Source organism: Chenopodium album, chromosome 21, assembly GCF_948465745.1.
Source record: "Chenopodium album chromosome 21, dcCheAlbu1.1, whole genome shotgun sequence".
Classification (NCBI taxonomy): domain Eukaryota; kingdom Viridiplantae; phylum Streptophyta; class Magnoliopsida; order Caryophyllales; family Amaranthaceae; genus Chenopodium; species Chenopodium album.
In genome coordinates, this window is record NC_137854.1 from 22466792 (window position 1) to 22490091 (window position 23300).

The following is a 23300-nucleotide window of genomic DNA, read 5'->3' on the forward strand; positions in this document are numbered from 1 at the left end:
ACACAGACTATTCTTCGTTCCATGGGTACGGCCAGGACATACCTTTTGGGGGACCGCCGGGGGGGACTTTTCATGCTAACTATTTTGGTGGTAGCTCCTTTGGTGCAGATGGTGCAGGTTCCAGTGATGGAGCAGGTGGGTCCTCACGGATTGACCAGGATGGAGATGAGTAGCCAGCTGGGCTACATTCGAGCCAATGAGGACATTGTCTGATCTTGGCTTGGGGGAGATTTTTGGATTTGGTATTTATTTTCTTCTTCCTTTTTCTTTATTTTTGTTTATTTTTGGTGTGTTTTGTTAGTATTAGATTTATTGCTTTTTAGATTAGTTTATTGCTTTCTCAGCAATACGACTTTAGCCTGTCAAGCCCCTTGGCAGAGCAACCCGGCTAGCCAAGGGTGCTCTCGCCTTGATTTGCGTGCCATAGCCTCGGGACTTTGATCGCAAATTTCGCGTGACAATTTATTAATTCTAAATTAATTTTAGAACTAATTCATTGAGCAAAAATGAAAATTTAAACAAGTCTAACTTAAAATAAAATTATCAAAGTGCATCCATTCAAAATAATTCCAAGAACCATTCTTAATTAAATTGGTTTAGCTTGGTGCAACAACATGAATAAGGCAATTTCTCATTATTAAATTAATCAATTTAAATTAATCTTGAGATTTTGTCAAAGTAAGAGGGAGTTGGAATAATATGAACTTTAATTTTCAAATGAAAAATCCAAATTCTAACATTTGTGAATCCTTGAAAATTATATCTTCCAATATGAAGATAACCGAATTTCTATCATAAAGTTTGAAACTTTATGTTTTCAATCAATCCAAAATGATTAAAACAACAAAGTTTAACTTTAAAATTCATGGAATTTAATGACTTTTAAAGTTTCAATCATTGAACATAATTAAAGATTGAATCTTTAACACTTTAGAAGCCTCAAAAACAAAATTTTCACACTACAATACAATTAGTTTGCAATTAGGTGAAAGTAAATCAATCTTTTAAGCATTAAATACTACCAAGTAAATATGCTTTAAAGAGATTAACATTGTAGAAAAATAATACAAATATGTCAAGTACATAATCACCACGTTATGCCATCAAATTCAAGGTAAGAAAAGACCTTAAAATTTTCGTCAAAGACGAAAAATCCCTCGAAAAGGGTATTTCTGGTCGGAATTTGGCTAAAATCACAGTTCGAAGGGGTGAAACCATTTCTAGAACACCTTTTTCACCCAAAATTCACTATTTTTAGGCAAAAATCTGGGTTCTAGGCCAAAATTCGCATTAAAAACGGGATTAAAATTAATAAAACCGAGCCACTAATCAAATTAGCAACTTAAACCAGAAAAAAAAATCCACAAATAACCAGAATTCGTAGGAGAACATGAAAAGATGCGTAAAGTAAAGTGAGATCTTCTCAGATTCCGAGATCGAGTGTTTTCTCTGATGTTAGAGAATGTAAGGCTGTAATAAATGATTGAACGTGTCCCAAAAATGGGGGAAATCTCCCTATTTATAGGGTCGTTGGAGAATGTACCCTCTCTTAGGTCAGTCTGACCTAAATTTGATGGGCTTCGCCGTTTTGCGGCTTTCTCGGAAATTGGGCCTTAAAGCCGCAATTCTAGCTGAGGTTGACACGTGTCAGTTGGTGAGTGGCCCATGTGGACCTGTCATGCTTGACACGTGTCCCTCTCTGATTAGTCCACGTGTCTAAGATATTTTTGCCCTAAACATAACTAACCCTAAAGGACGTGGGCCCGGCACGAGGCACGACCAGGCATGGCCTAGAGCAATACCCTAAAAATAAAAAAATAAAAAAGACTTAAACTGTGTTGACCTTGCCCTTGCCCTTGGCCGGTGGTGGTTGGTAGTGATATGTTGGAGAGGAGAAAATGTTAAATTGAGATAGAGGTCGGGGTGAAAACATAGAATACACGTAAGGGTATGTTTGTTTATTCATGTTTAAAAATGCGAGCATTACCTAATAAAATGTAGGCTTTATCTAACCACCCGTTTATTTCATTTTATTTTATTTCTTGTACGTTTTATTCCTACCGTTCAAAGCCTGTGATTCTAGCAGCCACTTTTGGTGTAAAGAGAGCCACAATTGTAAATGATGTGTACGAGATCTGATCCCAATTAAATATTGCAAACCCTTAAAGTTTTAACCAAGCTAATTGATCATCCTCGTATTTAGTTGATTTTTTGAAAAGCACAACAATATATGTATCACGTATAATAATAAAGTCTATGAATGCACAATTAGATACTTCATCCGTTCTCCAAATATTGCAACACTAGTTTTTGGCCCCATGCAATGCACGGATTTGTAAATTATGATTTATTAATAATAAGAATAATAGTTTTATCATATGTCTTAATTGAATTAGAGTTGATTAAAATTTAATGACTTTTGTACCACTTAATTATTTTTGAAATTTGAATTTATTAATCCTTTAAAAAGAATTTATTAAAAGAATTTCAATTTTTTTTAATAGAATTTTTTTAAAATAATAAAAAGTGGAGCACTTTGAAGGGAAATTTTTTCACAAAATCATGCCAAGTGTCCCTCCGGTGATTACTTTAGTATTGTATATAGATATATAGATGAAGATGAATTATATTGGTCTAAAAAGGAGAGAGATAAAGAGGAATAAAAATAAAACCCAAGTAATAGAGGAGAGAAAAAGAGAAAAGATTTGGAAACATATGTGAAAACTCCCTAAAATGATAATTTTTGCAATATTTGTTGGATGGAGGAAATAATATTTTTTTGAGTACCTAAATATTTTCTTCCCTAGTCTTTCTCAATGTGGAAGGATTCCAAGTAATTTTCTCGTTACAGATTGTGTCAATCTTGATTTTACAAGTTTTACTCAGGCTTCAATCTTGATTTTACAAGTTTTACTCAGGCTTCAAGAGAGAAGTAGAACTCCATATATGCTTATTATTTATATTATGAAGGGGTACAAAAGTACAGCTATAGCCAAAGTATGCATGTTCAGATCATTTCAAGTCCCTGTAAAATCAGAAAATTGCCAAAGTAATGCACAAAATACACCATTGTCAAATTAGTGCAGTCAGCAGAAGTTAAAACACTAGAAAGATCAAGTGCAACATTTCTTCATGCAACAGGCGTTGTTAGAAGAGTTGAACATAAGGTATCACTGGGAAGCAACAAAAGTTTGAGGCGTAGAAGTAGATAGCAAAAGTGAGCCTCGAGTCCATCGTCTCAACATTTCTAAGGCTGTCTTTGGCTGATCCATAGGAACCATGTGACCAGCATCATGAACCTGTTAAATGAACAATGTACAGCAGCTTTGTCAAAACAGTCATATTCTGAGAAGCATTTTACCCGATTAAGTACTTCGTAATTCAGTTTCAAATGTTATAAATTGACATTACAAAAATGCCAAAAACTTAATTCCAGGAAGAGTGGTCAAACCTTGAGGAAACTCAAAGGGCCAAGGCTCTTCAGGATTCCTGCCTCAGAGCCATCAACTTCAAAAGGAATCTCAGGTGAAGCTACAAAATCTTGCTTTGCACTCCATTCCATAGCATGGACCCATCTTGAGTTGCCTGGTAATACAAAATAATAGCGCAATTAAGCAAAGTCACATGCGATCAACTACAGATTGTATTGAAGTATGGTTATCACGCGAGAATAGTAGGTCGATAAATTTATTTTTGTAAAATTTACCAAGCCAATTGCAGATGAGGTCGTATTCTCCAGCATATACAAGCAACTGTATTCCATCCTCAAGAAGAGCTGGGATGCCAACCTCAAGATTTCTCATCCAATCAACAAGCAAGGCCTGATATACAGTAGTGCTACAAGACTGAAATTCAATGTCCCCCACACCCAGAGCACTCCTAACATATTTCTGATTTAAGAACTTTTCCATGTTTGAGAAGTCATAGCACAGGCGGCCCTCACACTTTTTTCTGATATCGTAATACTGCAAGAACCAATAAGTTATAGAATTCATCAATTCACGTAGAACACAAGCCATTATAGCTAATTATGAAGAAAGACAAGAACTATCATTTGATTAGTTACTTAAGGGGTTTTTTTTTTTTTTTTTTGTCAAGATTTAGGAAAGATCTTTCTCCGTAAGTTTAGCAAAGAACGAGTCTAGCTATAAATAATTACTGCCATATAAAATCATACATTAGTATCACCAATTAGCAGTCTAATGCTTGTGAATATAGTGTTGCATAGAAGGTATGAAGTCATGCAGGAAACTGTACCCTTTGTACCTGAACATAGACCAAAACATTAATTAGAAGATAAGAAATAAAATATATACGTAACATCACCAGAAAGATTTTGATTCTTTTTCAACCACATTCCCACAAATTATTAATTCAATCACTCAACAGCCTTGAACAACCCCCATACCCCGCCTCCCCCCCCCCCCCCCCCCCCCCCCCAAATACACACACACACACAATCCCCACCTAAAACCAAATGCAAGAATAAACCTCAAACAAGACTATACCACAAAGTTTTACTGCTGTTTCACACAGAGGAACCATCTTGGTGATCACATTGTAGGATGATTTCTTGATCAACCCCATCTCTAATGCATAATCAGGATATGCTTCATACTGCACTGCAGGATCAGTCACCCCATTTCCAATAGCAAATCCCTGTTCTAATGTTGATAAGTTAAAAAATGTTACGACTGGCTAGAATATCACATACACTAGAGCACATGTTTTTGATTTAACCATAAAAAAATAATTTTTAAAAAAACCTTTATCAGACCTTGAGGTTGATATGAATTCCTTTCTTAGCTTTGTTCTTGCTATGAACACAAGCAGCAAAGGCAGGAATGTAGTGGCCAGCATATGATTCTCCAGTGATGTAGAAGTCATTTTTTGCGAAACTTGGGTGCTCGGTAAAAAATGCCTTGCATTTGAATGGAATCCAACCAGTCAGAAGACAACACCAATAATAAGTAAATGGTCAGATGCAGGAGAAGGATCACAAAGTTCTATTTGAATCAGCAGCAGCAGGCAAAGAAAATAAAAGGAAAACTACGTACAACATATACGATAGGATGAGACAGTATCCGTCGGTCATGAGACGCAAGCCCCAAACATAATTCATTATTTGTTAATTTCTTAGGCAGTTATTGATAGGTTTAAGTGAGATGGTTCAAGTTGTTAATGGAGATTTATGATGTTGCTTGGTAATTCAAGCATGAAAGTAACTAAGGCATGGAGACTGCATATGCCTGTCCATGTTGGTTGTAGTTCTGGAAGGAGGAAGCAAACACTTCAGTTTTAGAAGGGAAGAAACAGGTGACATGCCCATGTTGATTTCACGAGGGAGCCCCAGTTTATAACATATTAACATTGATAAACAAAAAATTGATCATCAAGGGTAAAAATAATAAGATTTTGTGTCAAAAAAGGGTAAAACTGCTAAGACCATAAGCAGTTTTGCCCACTTTTTACCAAAAAGTGTATACTTTTGCCACATGAAATATGGATTTTCTCTTCATTTCACACATCCATGACTGATGTGACACGTCCATGTTGCTTCAGATTCATTTTTGAGTTTAGGTTTCAATTACAACCAACATGTCCTTGTTTATACCAAGTCTGAGTTAGCCCAGATCGCAAAACACGCTGTTTCATTAATGCCTCGTAAAACTTTTGATATAATTTAGTTCAGAAAAGCCACTTTGTAAAGTATTCGCAAAACTTAAAACACTATGAGAGAGTTTTTGAGAGGTTGAGGAGTATTAATTTTCACACAATTAATGCTTGTGATCTGGTTTCATTCATCAATACTACTACATGGTGATAGGGTGGTTTATTTCTTCCAATTTGCAGGTTCTCTCCCCTTTTTTTTAGTTCTTTTCAATACGTGTACCATTATTTGCATGTTCTTGAATTTTCAAAAGTGTGGTTATGATTGCAAACTGTTTCATGTCTAAATTATACTTCTTCCGTTTTTATTTACTTACAGCACACCACTTTGACATGTACTTTAATGAAAGATTAGAGTAATTAGACTAGGTAAATGGACAGATTAATTGACAAAAATTTACCACCAATAAGAAGAAAGTAATAAGTTGTTATGGAATTATGGTTTAGATTTTATAGCTTAATTCATCCGTTTAACTAGTCTAATCACTTCATTAAATAGCATGCCAAAAAGGTGTTGCAAGTATAAATAAACAGAGGAAGTATCAACTAATAATAGGCGTACTACAAATAGGAGTAAATATTACCTAATATTGTTGTTATAAAGTTAGGACCCACACAAACTAAATAGCAGGCTAAAAAGGTGTTTTCCCAGATTTTACTGTTCTGAATTTGAATGAGAATTAGTTGAGTTCTGTGTGAATTTGTCAATCTCTATCAACAATCATCTTACGAAAATATCTGCAACCAGACAAGATGCATTTCCGTCATAATTTTCCTATCAAAAGCAGCAGAAGGTGTATCAATTACTATGATAATTGACCTGAAGCAGTCAAGCAGTACAAGCAGTAATGCTGCTTCTGAAAAGCAATATCATCCACCAAAGCTCCAACACTTTGCATTAAGTAGCAAAAAGCATCAAAGCTATCAGATGGAAATTTTGATGCCCAGTTTCTTATCACATTGGATAGATATAAATATATAATCAGTTTGATACACCTTACATGAGCAGGAAAGATGTAAAAATTGAAAATCACATATCAAAATTTGCCGGTAGCCACTGAAGTCTTAATAAGACATGAGAACTGAAGAGTATCAAAATGAGAGAAAATTATAGGGAGTGAATTCATGAAGGGAATGTTGATAAGAAATAAAAACAAATCTGGAAAGGCAAAGTGACGCCAGTCATGGAACTAGTTCTTGAGTTCTGCAAGTTAAATAAGATTAAACCACTAATTTACTGAATTTCCAACAACCAGTAACAGGTACTCATTTGACATATATCCAAACTCTCCTCTAAAGATAGACAAATAAATGCGCATACAACACATACCTAATTAAGACAGAATGGGGGTCTCAATAACAGGAGAGTGAGAATGGGCCAATCTCAGACTTTAAGTAAGTTAGTGAATCTGCTATCGGGTCTCAAGCTCAGATACTACTGCAGTGCATGGAAGTTCATCCAATTAGCACCATAGCAACATTTTCCTTAGGTGAATAACCAGAAACATTATGTGGATTTATTTTCTTTCTAGAACAAACTATGGCCAGTGAAACAATATCCTGTACTTTTCATATGACTAAAGTTGTCCTCATTTCAGCATGCAAGGTGGAATCTCACTAGGCATGAGAGTATTAGCAGTGAAACAATATGTTCATGAGCAGTGAACAGCCTGGGTAAACTGTAAGTTCTACAAAATTTAATAGAAAACAAACAGTTATCTCTTGGTCATAGGAAAGAAGGTTTAAACATTAAGCAACTTTTTTATATTGATGAATAGCCCAATGATATATCTGTCATCTTTATCACTCTGAATGTTCAATTACCTATCAACACTAGTTGTGGCGGACATATTTCCAGCACCTGGAACTTGGAAGGGATAGAAATAGAATACTTAGGTTGCTCTTGTTAAAGAACAAAGTATATAGAATGAAATCATAAAAAAAAAAAAAAAAAAAAAAAAAAATTGCATTCGTGTAGGGCACTACTTCCCAAGGATCCTAGTAACATAGATTTTCATGAAAATTACATTATAGTAGTATGCTTTTCATTGAATACTACCTCTCTATGATCTGCAAATCATACGTTGGTTACTGATATGTTAAATTATGCAAAGGATTCCTAAACACATTTGACCACCCATGTTCGCCATTATAGGTCCCTCAACTAAAACATATCTAAGAGAATACTAAACTATGTAGAGGAGCTTAATCCATTTAAAAGGTTAAAGTATGAGTAGTAAAGCTTAAATGGCCCAAGATTGGAAATATTTCTTATTAACAAATTAAGCCCATTGAATAACACTTAACTTGTTCTTAACAATACCCAAATTGAGTCCACTCAAAAAAAAAAATACCCAAATTGAGCAATTGTTGCTCAGAATTACTCTTATTTTCCCTGTCAAACGTTTCACAGGAAACAGGTTGAGGGGAACAAGCCTCAGCTTGGTTCATCGCAAGGCTGCAGATCTGGGCAAGAGCCAAGAGTGTAACAACAGCTGTGGGTTTCTGGTTTCCAGTGTGTGTAGTTGGGAGAAATCTGATGGAGTTGGATGATAGTGTTTGTTGATCATGTTTAGAAATTCAAATTAATTGTTAGGTATTGATAGCCATTGATTTCATGGTTGATATAAACAAGTTTATAAGGTTACTAGAGAAAATAACATTTGTTTTTAATTACTTCTTCTTCTTCTTCAGCTTGAGAGCCTTAATCCCATAAGTGGGGTCGGACATATGAATCAATATGAGGACTTCCCAGGAGGTCACCCATCCTACTACTATTCTAAAAAATTGTGGCTCATGTCAAGCTATGTGACAAAGTTTTACACTTGCTGTCATTGGCTTACTGAACCCTCCTCCTTTATACAGGCTTGAGACTGGCAGCGGGTTTTCTGGCGGAGTTTTGAATCTGATTACCAATATGAGAATTACCCAACAATAATAATGTAATGTTAAGGATCAACAGACAACAAAACAGGCTAAAGCTTAGGATAGAGTCAATTTTTACAAATCTATGTCACTACATTCAAGCTTAAATGTAAGTTGAATTAGGTAACCATGATCTATTTTCTCATTACTGATATTGCCATAATTTTTCTTCTTCCTTTAGTTACTATAGCCTTGAAAGTTACATGATTATGGGTATCAAATAGTTGTCCAAGAGATTGAAAAAGATGCAGCTTGGTATAGATATCCAATACTTGCAGAATAGGTAGGTAAGGATACAGCTGTCTACACATAATGAGTGATCCACTAGTAAGACCAAGTTCTCACATGTTCTTAGTAATTACAAAATTTACAATCTGATTCATGATTATCTAATAAAAAAAAATGATTAATGACAAAAACAAACATCCCAGAAAAAATTATGTATAAGAAAACCTACCTGTAAAAAGTCATACAAATCATTGCTAACCCCACTTTCATCATGTCGTATGTCATGTCTGTCAGTAGAGTAACTGAATCCAGTCCCAATGGGCTGGTCAACAAAGATGAGGTTGGCAGCCTGCAAAATAGCAATAACTCTGGCTGTTAAATGATAATTTCAATACTAGCATGTATTGGAATCTGCTCTGAAAATGGGCAAGAGACTAAAACTCCACATATTACCTCGAGAAACTAGTAGTATTACTTCTAAAATTGCAATAGGATTTTACCAATAAATTTATTTTTGTTTTAAATAAAAACCTATAATAATTGAAGTGTCATCCTCAAGTTGATTATCCAGTTTTAAAACCTATAAATATTCTACATTTCTACTGTAACCTGCCCTACATAGTTACACTTTTATGTATACAAAAAAGTACCAAACAGCCTCCTTAACCAATTTTTTTTTCTTTTTTTGAAACCAGCCTCCTTAACCAAATGACAAGCCTTTGCTAGAGATCAACAAATTCAGGAGAAACCAAATGCAGAAAAAAGAAAGAGAAACAGAGGAATTAGGGATAGATAGTAGTATTGAAGAACAGAATACTCAGCAATACACCTTCATTCGAGAGGAAGGAGCTCTCCAAAGCAACTATCTTAATTCATTTCATAGATACATTCCCCCTCACCCTCATCCCTTATTAATACCCAAAAATAAGCCAAAAACAACTGAACAAGCCAGCCTACAATAACAAACTCCTAACAAATTTCCCTGAGATTACCACTCTACCCCTCACCACAAAACTGAATGTAACCACCTGACAGCTCAGCAACCTCTAGAGCATCTGATTATTTCTTGATCCTTCTAGCATAAGTGAAGCGAATATCAGACTTAGGCCGAGTCTTTGCAATACCCCCCACCCAAAGTTTCACCTTGTCCTCAAGGTGGAAACTAGGAAACCTGAGATTAACCTCCTCAAAAAATTCCCAAGTAGCTTCAAAGTCCTGCAAGCCCTTCCAGTGAATGAGCACCTCCATGGCAGCTTGTGAATTCCAGACTCCCAACACAGCCCAAGGCTCCACTTCCAAAACCAAGTCAGCAGCAAGCTGTACTGGTAAGTCAGTTGGCTTGTGCACTGAGCCAATGGCCCTCTTGAGCTGAGAAATGTGAAAAACTGGGTGGATTTTAGTTCCTGGGGGCAGATGCAGCTTGTAGGCCAATCCTTTGCACTACCTGGTAAGGACCATAGAAACGGGGAGATAGCTTGTCATTAGACCTTCTCACCAAAGACCGTTGCCTGTAAGGCTGTAGCTTTAGGTACACCATGTCACCCTCCTGAAACTCACCCTCTCTCCTGCCCTTGTCTTCATATTGTTGCATATACACCTGAGCTTGCACCAGATGAAACTTTAGATCATCAAGAATGGCATCCCGCTCCTGTAATTGCTCCTCAACAAATGACACCATAGTGCTGCCAGCAGAGAACCTAATCATGTGGGGGGTCTCTGCCATACAGTGCCTTGAACGGGGTATAGTTGGTGGCAGTGTGAAATGAGGTGTTGTACCAATATTCAGCCCAAGGTAGCCAACAAGCCCAAGTGTGAGGTTTGCCACTCACAAAGCACCTCAAATACGACTCCACCCCTTTGTTGACAACTTCAGTTTGGCCGTCTGTCTGTGGGTGATAGGCCGTACTACGCATGAGTTGTGTGCCTTGAAGCTTGAACAATTCAGTCCAAAAGATGCTAAGGAACACCTTGTCACGATCTGAAACAATTGAGCCAGGGATACCTTGCAGCCTCACTATCTCAGTCATGAAACAATGTGCCACACTCTGAGCCGTAAAAGGATGTTTGAGGGGTATAAAATGTCCATACTTGGTTAGTCTATCCACAACCACAAGTATGGTGTCCCAACCTAGAGACTTAGGTAACCCTTCGACAAAGTCCATCGAAATGTCCTCCCAAACCCTCTCCGGAATCGGAAGTGGTTGGAGCAACCCAAAAGGAGACAAGGTAGAGGTCTTATTCTGCTGACACACATGGCAATGCTGAACATACTTTGCTACGTCCTTCCGCATCCTAAACCAAAACCATTCCCCTATGTCTTGAGTTCCCCCGCATGCCCACCAACTAAAGAGTCATGATACTCTTTGACCACCTTGGTGGTCAGTTTACTATGCTTAGGAATTACTACTCGTCCTTTGTACTTCAAGACCCCATTCTCCAAGGTAAACCACTTGGGTGTGGCTTCCTGTTTTCTGAGCTGCGAAATCAACCTTTGCAGCACTTCATCCTTCTCTATAAAGGCCTGCACATACTCCCATCTCAGAGAGCAAGAAGTAATTAAGGTACTACACTCCAACTCAGGGCTAGATTGTCTAGAAAGAGCGTTTGTGTTGGTAGAACCCGGCTTATAATGAATATCGAAAGTGTAGCCCATCAACTTGCTACTCCACTTTTGGTAGGCTTGTCCCACCTCCCTTTGCTCCAAGAGATACTTTAGGCTCCTTTGATCAGTGCGAACAATAAAATGCTGACCTAAAAGATAGTGTCTCCATTTCTCCACCGCAAAGACAATAGCCATTAGTTCCTTCTCATATATGGGTTTCCCACGATTGCGGATGCCCAAAACCTTGCTGAAATATGCTATAGGGTGCCCTTCTTGCAACAGTACAGCCCCCAAACCATGCCCGGAAGCATCAGACTCAATAATAAAAGGCAGAGAAAAATTAGGTGCTGCTAAGATTGGAGCGTTTACCATAGCAGCCTTAAGAGCCTGAAAAGCAGTAGTGGCAGCTTCTGTCCACCCAAAATTCCCTTTCCGTAGCTGTCTGTCAAAGGGAGAGCCAACTGAGCATACCCTTTCATGAATTTGCGGTAATAGCCCGTAAGACCAAGGAAACCCCGGAGTTGAGTCAAAGTTGTGGGAGGAGGCCAATCTAACATTGCTTGAACCTTAGAAGAGTCCACCTCAACCCCAGCAGTAGATATTACATGCCCAAGATAAGCCACCTTCTCCTTTCCCACTTCACACTTCTTAAAATTAGCAAAAAGCTCATGGTCTGCCAGAGTTTGCAACACTTGCTGCAAGTGAACTTTGTGAGTCTCCACACAAGGACTGTACACAAGAATGTCGTCAAAGAAAACCAACACGAATTTGCGCAAAAATGGCTTAAAAACCTCGTTCATAAGTGACTGGAAAGTCGCAGGGGCGTTAGTAAGCCCAAAGGGCATTACGAGAAATTCGTAATGTCCCTCGTGGGTTCTAAACGCTGTCTTATGGATGTCCTCGGGCTTAACCCGAATCTGGTGGTAACCTGATTTCAGGTCCAATTTTGTGAAAATTGTTGCCCCTCCCAATTCATCAAGTAATTCGTCAATAACGGGAATTGGGAACTTATCAGGGACTGTTTCTTTGTTTAATGCCCTGTAATCGACACAGAATCGCCAAGAACCGTCCTTCTTTCTAACCAACAAAACTGGACTAGAGTACGCACTAGTCGAAGTCTGAATTATCCCTGCATTTAGCATGTCCGTGACTAACTTCTCAATCTCATCTTTCTGTGATTGAGGGTATCTATACGAGCGTACACTCACTGGGTCTGTCCCATTCTTCAGCAAGATGGCATGTTCAATTTGCCTATGTGGAGGTAACCCCTCAGGCATATGGAATGGAATACCTCCTGAAATTGCTGCACCAAGGGCTGGAATGCAGGAGGAATTACAGGCCCCTCCTCCTCTGCCATCTCCAACTGATTACATTCAAGTAAGAATCCATGTCCTTCTCTCTGCAAGCTCCTGATCATTGCTTTCAACGAAATTCCAGTACGCCACAATTGCGGATCACCTATCAAAGTAATCCAATTCCCATCTAATTGAAATTTAAGGGTCTGAGTCTTCCAATTGGTTGTGATTGTGCCAAGCTTCTCCAACCATTGAATACCAAGTATCAAATCCGAATTACCCAACGGTAAAACGAGAAAATCCTCTACAATCGTAACCCCCTGAACATCCAAAATCACTCCCCTACACACGCCAATGCCCTGCACCATCTCCCCTGTTCCCAACGTCACACCAAAATTTGCCGCCTCGGATACCGGAAGCTGGAGGTGATGGGCAGCCACGGAAGAAATGAAGTTATGCGTCGCCCCCGGGTACACCATGACCACCACTTCGTTGTCTTTGATTGATCCGAGCATGCGCATAGTTTTAGGGCTTGTAATCCCCATCACAGAGCAAAGGGCCACTTTCGGGTCAATTGTGGGTTCCATTTCGGGTGGGTTAGTGTTTGGGTTAGTGTTTGGGTTGGTGGTTTCCACGGCTGCCAGCTCACCGGAGTCCTCCCAATCCTCATCCTCGTCATCCACGGTGAGCAAAACGCTCAGTTCACGGCGGCGACACCAATGATTGATATTCCACTTTTCGTCACATCTGAAACACAAACCGAGCTCCCGTTTCTGCTGTAACTCTTTTTCCGTCAGCCGCCTTATCTCGCCGGAGTGTCTTGGGTTGGTGGTGGTGTTTTTGGTGTGGGGGTATGTGTTTGGGTTCGTGTTTAGGCTAGGAGGTGGATGGATCTGGGAGGTCGGGTTAGTGCGAAGGTGTGGGAAAGAGTTTCGCCACGTGGGTGGGCTGGGTGTGTGTTTGGGCCTTGGGCTAAGTTTGAGTTCCTCGACCCGCATAGAAAGATCCATGGCATGATCCAGAGTTACCGGGTCAAGGATCCGGATCTCCACTTTTATTTCATCCTTTAACCCGTTTATATACTGTCCCTTCGCCACTTCCTCCGGAACACCCTCAATCGGAGCGAGTAGCTCGATGAATCGGCGTTGATAGTCAACCACCGACCCCGTCTGTTGATGCGCCAGCCACTGCTCATGGAGGGTTCCTGTAGCGGTGGTGCGGAATCGACGAAGGATCAGTTTTTTGAAAGCCTGCCACGACAAAACAGGGTGTCGTCTATGTTCCCATTGATACCATAGTAAGGCGTCGCCTTCTAGAGCGACGACCGCCGCCTCCAGCTGGTCTTCAGCCGCCAATCAGTAGAAGTGAAAAAACTTCTCCGCCCTGAGGATCCACCCATCGGGGTTCGTGCCATCAAACATGGGTAAGTCAAGCTTTCTCAATCTCCAATTCGCAGACCCAGTCAGATCGCCACCATCACTGGTTCCCAGACGCGGTGGTACTCCCGCAAAAGGGTTATCCCACTGATAGGGTGACCCATTCGCCACCGTTGTACGGGGTTCAGGGCGAGGTCGCTCCTGCTCAGCAGCAAACTGAGCAGTGAGATCAGTCTTAAATGCCTCCAACGCCGTCGTGATTTCTCGAGACACCCTCGCCGGAATCCCAGTAAGCTCCTGCTCCATCAAATCCATACGCTGCGCATTGGTGAGCCGTGCCATTTTCCGAGCTGATTGGCACCGCTCTGATACCAATTTGCTAGAGATCAACAAATTCAGGAGAAACCAAATGCAGAAAAAAGAAAGAGAAACAGAGGAATTAGGGATAGATAGTAGTATTGAAGAACAGAATACTCAGCAATACACCTTCATTCGAGAGGAAGGAGCTCTCCAAAGCAACTATCTTAATTCATTTCATAGATACATTCCCCCTCACCCTCATCCCTTATTAATACCCAAAAATAAGCCAAAAACAACTGAACAAGCCAGCCTACAATAACAAACTCCTAACAAACTTCCCTGAGATTACCACTCTACCCCTCACCACAAAACTGAATGTAACCACCTCACAGAGCAACCTCTAGAGCATCTGATTATTTCTTGATCCTTCTAGCATAAGTGAAGCGAATATCAGACTTAGGCCGAGTCCTTGCAGCCTTCAATCTGGTAAAGTAAGAATCATTACATGCTACTAAGTGATTTTACCAATTAAGGCAACTCAGATCATGGAACCATCAAAATGGGCATCCAATCCCAGCTTTATAGCAATTCTAGAGCTTGTGCCATGTCCTCAACACTCCAACATAACTATGGTTTACGGAAACATGACACTTAAATTTGAAAAAAAATAAAAAAAAAATAAAATAAAAAAAAAAACCTTAAAATTTTGGGTAAGTCTTGTATGAGGTGAGTACAAGAGTAATGTATGAGTAACAAAGCTTATTTCATAAGAGTAACCCCATGTTGTCAATAAAAGTAACTCAAATTCACTATACAAGTGAAATCAAGTAAATTAGAAATAAGTAACCTCATTTGTTCATTCGAGTAACCCCTATTATTTTGCTTTAAAAAATAAAAGAATAATTCCTCTTATTTAAGAGAGTAACCCCTTTTTCTCATTTAAGTAACCTACATATGTTAAGGTAACCCCATTTGTTCATCACCGTAACCCCCTATTACTTAATTAATTGTCTAATATGTGATTATTTGAAGTGGTCACACCATGTGGCTAGCCCCATATAAGACTTTGTGTAATTTTTTTCATAAAATGCGTAATATTGAATTCTCATACTTTACAATAGAGCGCGACACTAGGACACAATGACACGTACTTGTGTTAGACACCCAAGTCCATTCTGCATGGATTCAAAATCTGAAGCCTCAAGTTTGTTACTCAACACAACGATTACCATGTAAACAGCAATAAGAATGAGATACTTTGGCATGAAGCCTTGAAGGTAGTTTACTGCCACAATGTAGATAACTTTATTCCATCGTTATAAATCTCAAAGCACATATCATCTATCCTTAGATAATGTCATGATGGTCAGGAACTCAGAATGACTTAATTTCCCAAGAGACATTAATGTATGAAGCATTGCACAACCACATCATTATGAAATTCAGAAGGACACCAAAAGGCAGTAAGTGACTAAAGTACCTGGTCCCAGCCATATTCATTCCATACAAGGGACAAGTTGTTTGCAATTTTAAATGGCCCATTTTCATAAAAGAGAGCCAACTCACTGCTGCAACCAGGCCCTCCAGTTAACCAGATAACTACAGGGTCTTCTTTTCTGTTACGTGATTCAAAGAAAAAGTAGAACATCCTACAGATGAAACAGGTACACAGACATTTAGAAAATTCATCATAATTGACAAGTATCACACAAATGACAAAGATCATGGATAAATGCCTACTTTATAAGCCAAAAAATATAGCTGAACAATGCAAGCAGTAAGCATAATTGAACAAACAACACTTGATTGCCCATAAGGCCATAATTACTACTAGATGTAGACCCTAATTAAACCATACAATGGCCTAATGCCCATAAAAACCGTTCCGGGTTATCAAACTTAAGGAATTTACCAATAACATAATGCACCGGATCTTATAATTCAGACCCCATCGAAAAGCTGTATGTAAATGTAAGTTCATCTTTATCTAATTTTACAGCTTGATAAAACTACGTTAACTACTAACTCAACTAATTGAAGCCTATGATCACTAACTTGCCCTATTTTTTCGATATTTGGCAACCTACTTCTATTTAGGGAACGAAAAAAATGCATAATTAATCATTTTAGATGTCCAAAAATAATTTTTTTTCTTTCTTTATCTTTATCCATTTTTCTTACGTCTTCATCAAATTCTTTGCCAAAACAGCATGCAATTTTGTTTAAATAGTTATAACAACAACTGCAATTGCAACAAAAATAATAACCCAGAATCAACCCATATCAACAAATTTTAACAATCTAAAATTGAAATTTCAATTTCACTAAAAAATTTTACAACTACAAAAATTAAAAACAAAACAAAAATCAAAGAGTAAGAATCATGAACACAAACCTAGCATTATGAGAGTGCTGAATCTGATAATAACCAGCATGATGGCCCAATTCTTCAACAGTTGCACCACTAGGATCGTAGAAATTGGGAAATTTGAACATCTTTTCCACGATTTTTGGGCCGCTGTGAGAAAAAACTCCATTGTCAGAGCTATTGATTAAGTTAACAGGTCTTTTGGGGAATAAATTGAACGCTTCAATGGGATTATCAGCCTGAAATTCATTGAAAATTGAAAATTTGGCAGAGGTGAAGGAAGAGAGGAAAAAGACTGTCAAGAAAATAATAAACTTTTCCATATTTCTAAGTTTATGTTTGGGCTAATTCTCTTCCCACCACTGTGCTGTAAATAGCACAAGGAAAAAAAACGAAGTTAGTGTATTTGTGGGGCCCGGATGTACTTCAAGTTGTATCTTTATACGAAGTTAGTGTATTTGGGTATTGGCAACTCCGTTGTGTCAACAGTGTTCCGTTGAAGACTTTAATCACGAAATGAAAGGCTAATTCAACACATTCTGCGCTCTTCCTCGCATTCATCAATGTCTTTTCCTTGTGCAATCTTCTCCTTGTTCAGTCTTATCCTCGCAATGCAATTGTGAAGAACAATTCCTAGCTTTCCAAATCAGGTATGTTTTATCAATTCAAGCGTGAGTTGGTATTTGTTTGGGGAATTTTAATGTTGATAAGAACTTTTTTTTGGTCGTTTAGGGTTACAAATCTAATTTTGGCTTTTGAAGGTGAAGAGGAGACATTGATTGCTTGAGCTGAAGCTGATTTTGAAAGGAATGGTTTCCTTCGAACAAGTGTATTATTTTGATAGCGGGTTCAAAATTATTAGAAACCTAATATATTCAACAAGGTCAAGTGATCAGAATGCCTGGGTGGAGGCCGCTTCTGATCAGTAATATTAATATAATTAATATTACAGCTTAATTTTGACTGAACCCTTCGGGTCACACCCAAGCAAAATATACGAACCGACTCGACGAATTAATTCGGAAGAAATTAATTCGTCGCCCGAGTGTTAAATATTTAGAGGTCGGAAATTCGAGCTTGGAGCGTCGAAACCGAGCGTCGGAGAAACTCAAATGTCGAGCCAAAATTTAGGATTTGGCGAGACGGGAAAATACTTCAAAGTAACAAGGAAAGCGTGCCCAATAGGAGCGTGCCACATGGCAGCACACATGGCAAAACGCCATGTGGCAGCATTTTGCCCGAATTTGCTTGATTTCGGTTCTACCAGACCTTAAAACCTTTTAACTTGCTTTGTCTTAGTGATTTCTATGCTTAGGCAGTTACTAATACATATATGTGACGTGACTCAAGCCTTTTCAAGTTCATTAGAAAGAGCATGTAGAAAATGGGAATGCTTCTTCCCATTTCGGCCGAATTTGCTTGATTTTGGCTCTACAAGACCTTAAAACTTTATGACTTGCTTTGTTTTTGTGATTTATTCTGTTAAGAAGTTATAAATACATATATTTGACATGAATCAAGCCTATTCAAGTTTATTAAAAAGAGCATGTAGATAAAGGGAATGCTTCTGACTATTTTACCCGAATTTGCTTGATTTCGGTTCTACAAGTCCTAAAAACCTTATAACTTTCTTTGTTTTTGTGATTTCTATGCTTATGCAGTTATAAATAGATATATTTCACATGATTCAAACAATTATAAGTTCATTAGAAAGAGCATGTAGAATTTGGGAATGCTTCTTACAATTTTGCCCGAATTTGCTTGATTTTGGTTCTACAAGACCTTAAAACCCCATAACTTGCTTTGTTTTTGTGATTTATTTTCTTATGGAGTTATAAACACATATATTTGACATGATCCAAGCATTTATAAGTTCATTAGAAAGAGCATGTAGAAAATGGGAACGTTTCTTCCCATTTTGCCTGAATTTGCTTGATTTTTGGTTCTACAAGACATTAAAACCTTATGACTTACTTTTGCTTTGTTTTTTATTTGCTTAGGCAGTTATAAATATGTATATTTTACATGATTCAAGAATTTATAATTTCATTAGAAAGAACATGTAGAAAATGGGAATGCTTCTTACTATTTTGCACGAATTTGCTTAATATTGGTTCCAAAAGACCTTAAAACCTTAGTACATGCTTTGTTTTTGTGATTTGTTTTCTTAGGCAGTTATAAATACATATATTTGACATGAATCAATCCTTTTCAAGTTCATTAGAAAGAGCGTGTAGAAAATGGGAACGCTTCTTCTTATTTTGCCTGAATTTGTTTGATTTCTGTTCTACCAGACCTTACAACCTTATAAATTGCTTTCTCTTTATTATTTATTTGCTTAGGCAGTTACAAATACATATACTTGATATGATTCAAGCCTTTATAATTTCATAAGAAGGAGCATGTAGAAAATGGGAACGCTTCTTCCCATTTGGGTCGAATTTGCTTGATTTTGGTTCTACAAGACCTTAAAACCTTATAACATGCTTTGTTTTTGTGATTTCTTTTCTTAGGAAGTTATAAATACATATATTTGACATGAATCAAGCCTTTTCAAGTTCATTAGTTAGAGCATGTAGAAAATGGGAACGCTTCTTCCCATTATGCCCGAATTTGCTTGATTTCGGTTCTACTAGTCCTTAAAACCTTATAACTTGCTTTGTCTTAGTGATTTTTATGCTTAGGCAGTTACAAATAAATATATTTGACATGACTCAAGCGTTTATTTGTTCATTAGAAAGAGCATTTAGAAAATGGGAACGCTTCTTACCATTTTGCCCGAAAATGCTTGATTTTGGTTCTACAAGACCTTAAAACCTTATAACTTGCTTTTTTTTGTGGGTTCTATGCTTAGGAAGTTATAAATACATATATTTGACATGATTCAATCATTTATAAGTTCATTAGAAAGAGCATGTAGAAAATGGGAATGCTTCTTACTATTCTGCCCGAATATGCTTGATTTTGGTTCTACAAGACCTTAAAGCCTTATTACGTCCTTTTTTTGTGATTTCTTTTGTTAGGAAGTTATAAATACATATATTTGACATGACTCAAGACTTTTCAAGTTCATTAGAAAGTGCATGTAGAAAATGAGAACGCTTCTTCTCATTTTGCCTGAATTTGCTTGATTTCGGTTCTACCAGACCTTAAAACCTTATAAATTGCTTTATCTTTGTTATTTATTTGCTTAGGCAGTTAAAAATACATATATTTGACATGATTCAAGCCTTTATAAGTTCATTAGAAGGAGCATGTAGAAAATGGGAACACTTCTTCCCATTTTGGCCGAATTTGCTTGATTTTGGTTCTACAAGACTTTAAAACCTTATAATATGCTTTTTTTTGTGATTTATTTTCTTAGGAATTTATAAATACATATATTAGACATGAATAAAGTCTTTTCAAGTTCATTAGAAAGAGCGTGTAGAAAATGGGAACGCTTCTTCTTATATGATGTTAATTGGTAACAATAATTTTCATTTTGAAGACCTTAAATAGTTAATTGACCTAAAAGAATGTCATTCTTCTAAGTGCTTTACTTACTTTGTCTATGCTTTTTGTATCATTTATTTTTTAGTAAAACTGCTATATTATGAGGGAGGATCGAGCATGGATGTATAAACGGTTAGAAGGAAAATTCCTTAGTCCAACCTTTGCTGAAAAGGTCAATGAATTTATTACATTTGCTACCACACAAGACAATGTCGTGATAGATGGTGTGATGAAATGTCCATGTGCGCAGTGTCGAAATATTCCTTATCAAGATCTTGATACCATTAAGGAGCATCTCTATAGGCGTGGTTTTTTTCCTAACTATTTCCAATGGGTTTTTCATGGTGAACTGCACTTCCAAAGAGAATCCCAAAGTAGCAGCTCCATATCCACCGAGGATGCATTGAACCCATATAGAAACATGGTATTAGATGCCTTTGGACTAGAAGGTGGTTTAGAAAATATTGAAGAAGAGCCACATGCTAGTTACAAGAAGTTCTTTGACATGTTGAAGGCAGCAGAAGAGCCATTATATGATGGCTGCAAGTTGTCTGTATTGTCTGCTGCTGCAAGGATGGCAAACATCTAGTGCGAGTATAATATTCCACATAAAGCTATAGATGGTGTTGCTTCCTTAATGAAAGACATGTGCCCAGATGAAAACAAGATGACAAATAGTTTTTACAAGACTAAGAAATTGCTTGAAGGGCTATAACTTCCGCACCAAATGTCCAAATGGATGTATGTTATTTTGGAAAGAACACAAAGGTCTCAAAGAATGTCTATATTGCAAAGGAAGTCGTTATAAGACACTTAGAGAAAGTGGCAACAATTCTCCTCATAGTGCTCTTATTTACTTTCCTATAGGCCCGAGATTACAAAGATTATATGCAACAAGATCTACTGCGGAGCAGATGAGGTGGCATAAAGATAATCCTCGAGTTCATGGCCTTATGTCTCATCCAAGTGATGGAGAGGCGTGGAAACAGCTAGATGATGAGTACCCTTCTTTTGCTGCGGAGCCTAGAAATGTCCGACTAGGTCTTTGTACCGACGGATTTTCACCATTTGGAAAGACAGGAAGGCAATATTCTTGTTGGCCCGTCATTTTAACTCCTTATAATCTTCCACCTGAATTGTGCATGAAGAAACCTTTTATGTTTCTAAGTTTGATAATTCCAGGTCCGAAGAATCCTAAAGGGAATCTCGATGTGTACTTGCAACCTCTTATTGAAGAATTAAAGCAATTATGGGAGGTTGGGTTACCGACTGACGACATCTTGCAAAAACAAAATTTTCAATTGAAGGCTGCATTGCTTTAGACTATTAGTGATTTTCCGGCTTATGGCATGCTTTCAGGATGGACCACGTCAGGTAGATTAGCTTGCCTATATTGTATGGAAAACACTAAGGCTTTAACTCTTAAAAATGGTGGAAAACAAAGTTGGTTTGATTGTCACCGTCAGTTTTTACCCCATGATCATAATTTTCGAAAAAATAAGAGTGCTTTTTTTAAAGACAGAGTTGAGAATGATTCCCCACCACCACGAATGAATGGTGAGGACATTTGGAATCGAGTATCTTTATTTCCAAAAACTGTTGAGCAAATAAGGGGTGATGATAACGAGGCAGAAGAATCTGGAAAGTTCTACCATTGAACAAAGCAAAGCGTCTTTTGGGAGCTTCCATATTGGAGCAAGCTCTTAATACGCCACAATCTTGATGTCATGCACATTGAAAAAATGTATTTGATAATGTGTTTCACACTGTAATGGATTTTAAGGGTTAAACTAAAGACAATGTGAAAGCAAGAAGAGACTTGGGGGAGTATTGTAAACGACGAAAATTGGAGGCGCGAGATGTTGTTAATAGTAAAGGGTAAAAACAGACTTTAAAACCGAATGCTCCTTTTGTGTTGCCTAAAGAGAAAAGGAAACTTATTTGTGAATGGGTGAAGAAATTAAAGTTTCCTGATGGATATGCTTCTAATTTAGGTAGATGCGTTGATTTAAAGGAGTGTAAGCTATTCGGTATGAAAAGTCATGATTGTCATGTTTTTATGCAACGATTGCTACCAGCGGTATTTAAAGACTTGTTACCCTTGAATGTGTGGAATATTATTACTGAGTTGAGCCAATTTTTTAGAGATCTTTGCTTCACCACCTTAAAAATTACTGACATGGTGCGATTGGAAGAAAATATTCCTGAAATTATTTGCAAATTAGAGAGAATATTTCCGCCTGGTTTTTTTAATAGCATGGAGCATCTTCCTATTCATTTGCCATATGAGGCAAAAATTGGTGGGCCGGTTCAATATAGGTGGATGTACCCTTTTGAGAGGTAATTATATAAAATTCATCTTTTACTTTCTTTTTTTTAAAATTAATTTGAAGATACTTAGCATTTTTTATTATAGGTTTTTATACCATTTAAAGAGGAAAGTGGGTATTAAAGCGTGAGTGGAAGCCTCAATTTGTAATGCCTACCTACTCGAGGAGGTAACAAATTTTTGCTCCCTTTATTTTGAAGAAGAAGTTGACTCTAAGGTGAAGGATTTAGGATTGGGTGCACATGCTGAAAGTGAATTGAACAATAATCCTGACTTACCTGAGATGTTCTCTTCAACTTTTGGACATAGTTCGTCAGAAGGTCAACTTTGTTACCTTGTTGAAAAAGATTACAAAGTTGCTCACTGATATGTTCTAAGTAATTGTGAAACTCTACAGCAATACGAAAGGTAAATTTCTATAAAAGTACCATAACATATTGCTCGTAACATATCTATATGTTTACATACTAATATAATTAACCGTTTGTTTGAAGAACAAATGATCAGAGAACATAGATGCCAAAGTTCAGATGAAGTTTGGATCAAATATGAAGACATATATCCTGATTGGTTCAAAGATTATGTAAGTCACTTAACTAATATAAAATACTAATTAAATATATGATTAACTAGTGTTTTTATCATGTTAGTATATGACCATAATGACATTTAAACCTTTGATTAATATAGGTATTGGAAAAGGGCATCAAAA

At 37.5% G+C, this 23300-nt stretch overlaps 1 protein-coding gene across 1 annotated transcript; it reads right to left on the reverse strand.

The window, feature by feature from the left end:
• Positions 1 to 2929: 2929 nt before the first annotated feature.
• LOC145600915 (serine carboxypeptidase-like) lies at positions 2930 to 17094 on the reverse strand. Its single transcript, XM_081656782.1, has 9 exons — positions 16792 to 17094; positions 15877 to 16045; positions 9053 to 9172; positions 4778 to 4921; positions 4509 to 4659; positions 4178 to 4266; positions 3707 to 3965; positions 3452 to 3585; positions 2930 to 3299 (listed from the first exon to the last, which is right to left on the reverse strand). Exons 1-9 carry the CDS (start codon positions 17085 to 17087, stop codon positions 3171 to 3173), a joined length of 1491 nt encoding a protein of 496 aa, XP_081512908.1. The 5' UTR covers positions 17088 to 17094; the 3' UTR covers positions 2930 to 3170.
• Positions 17095 to 23300: the final 6206 nt, after the last annotated feature.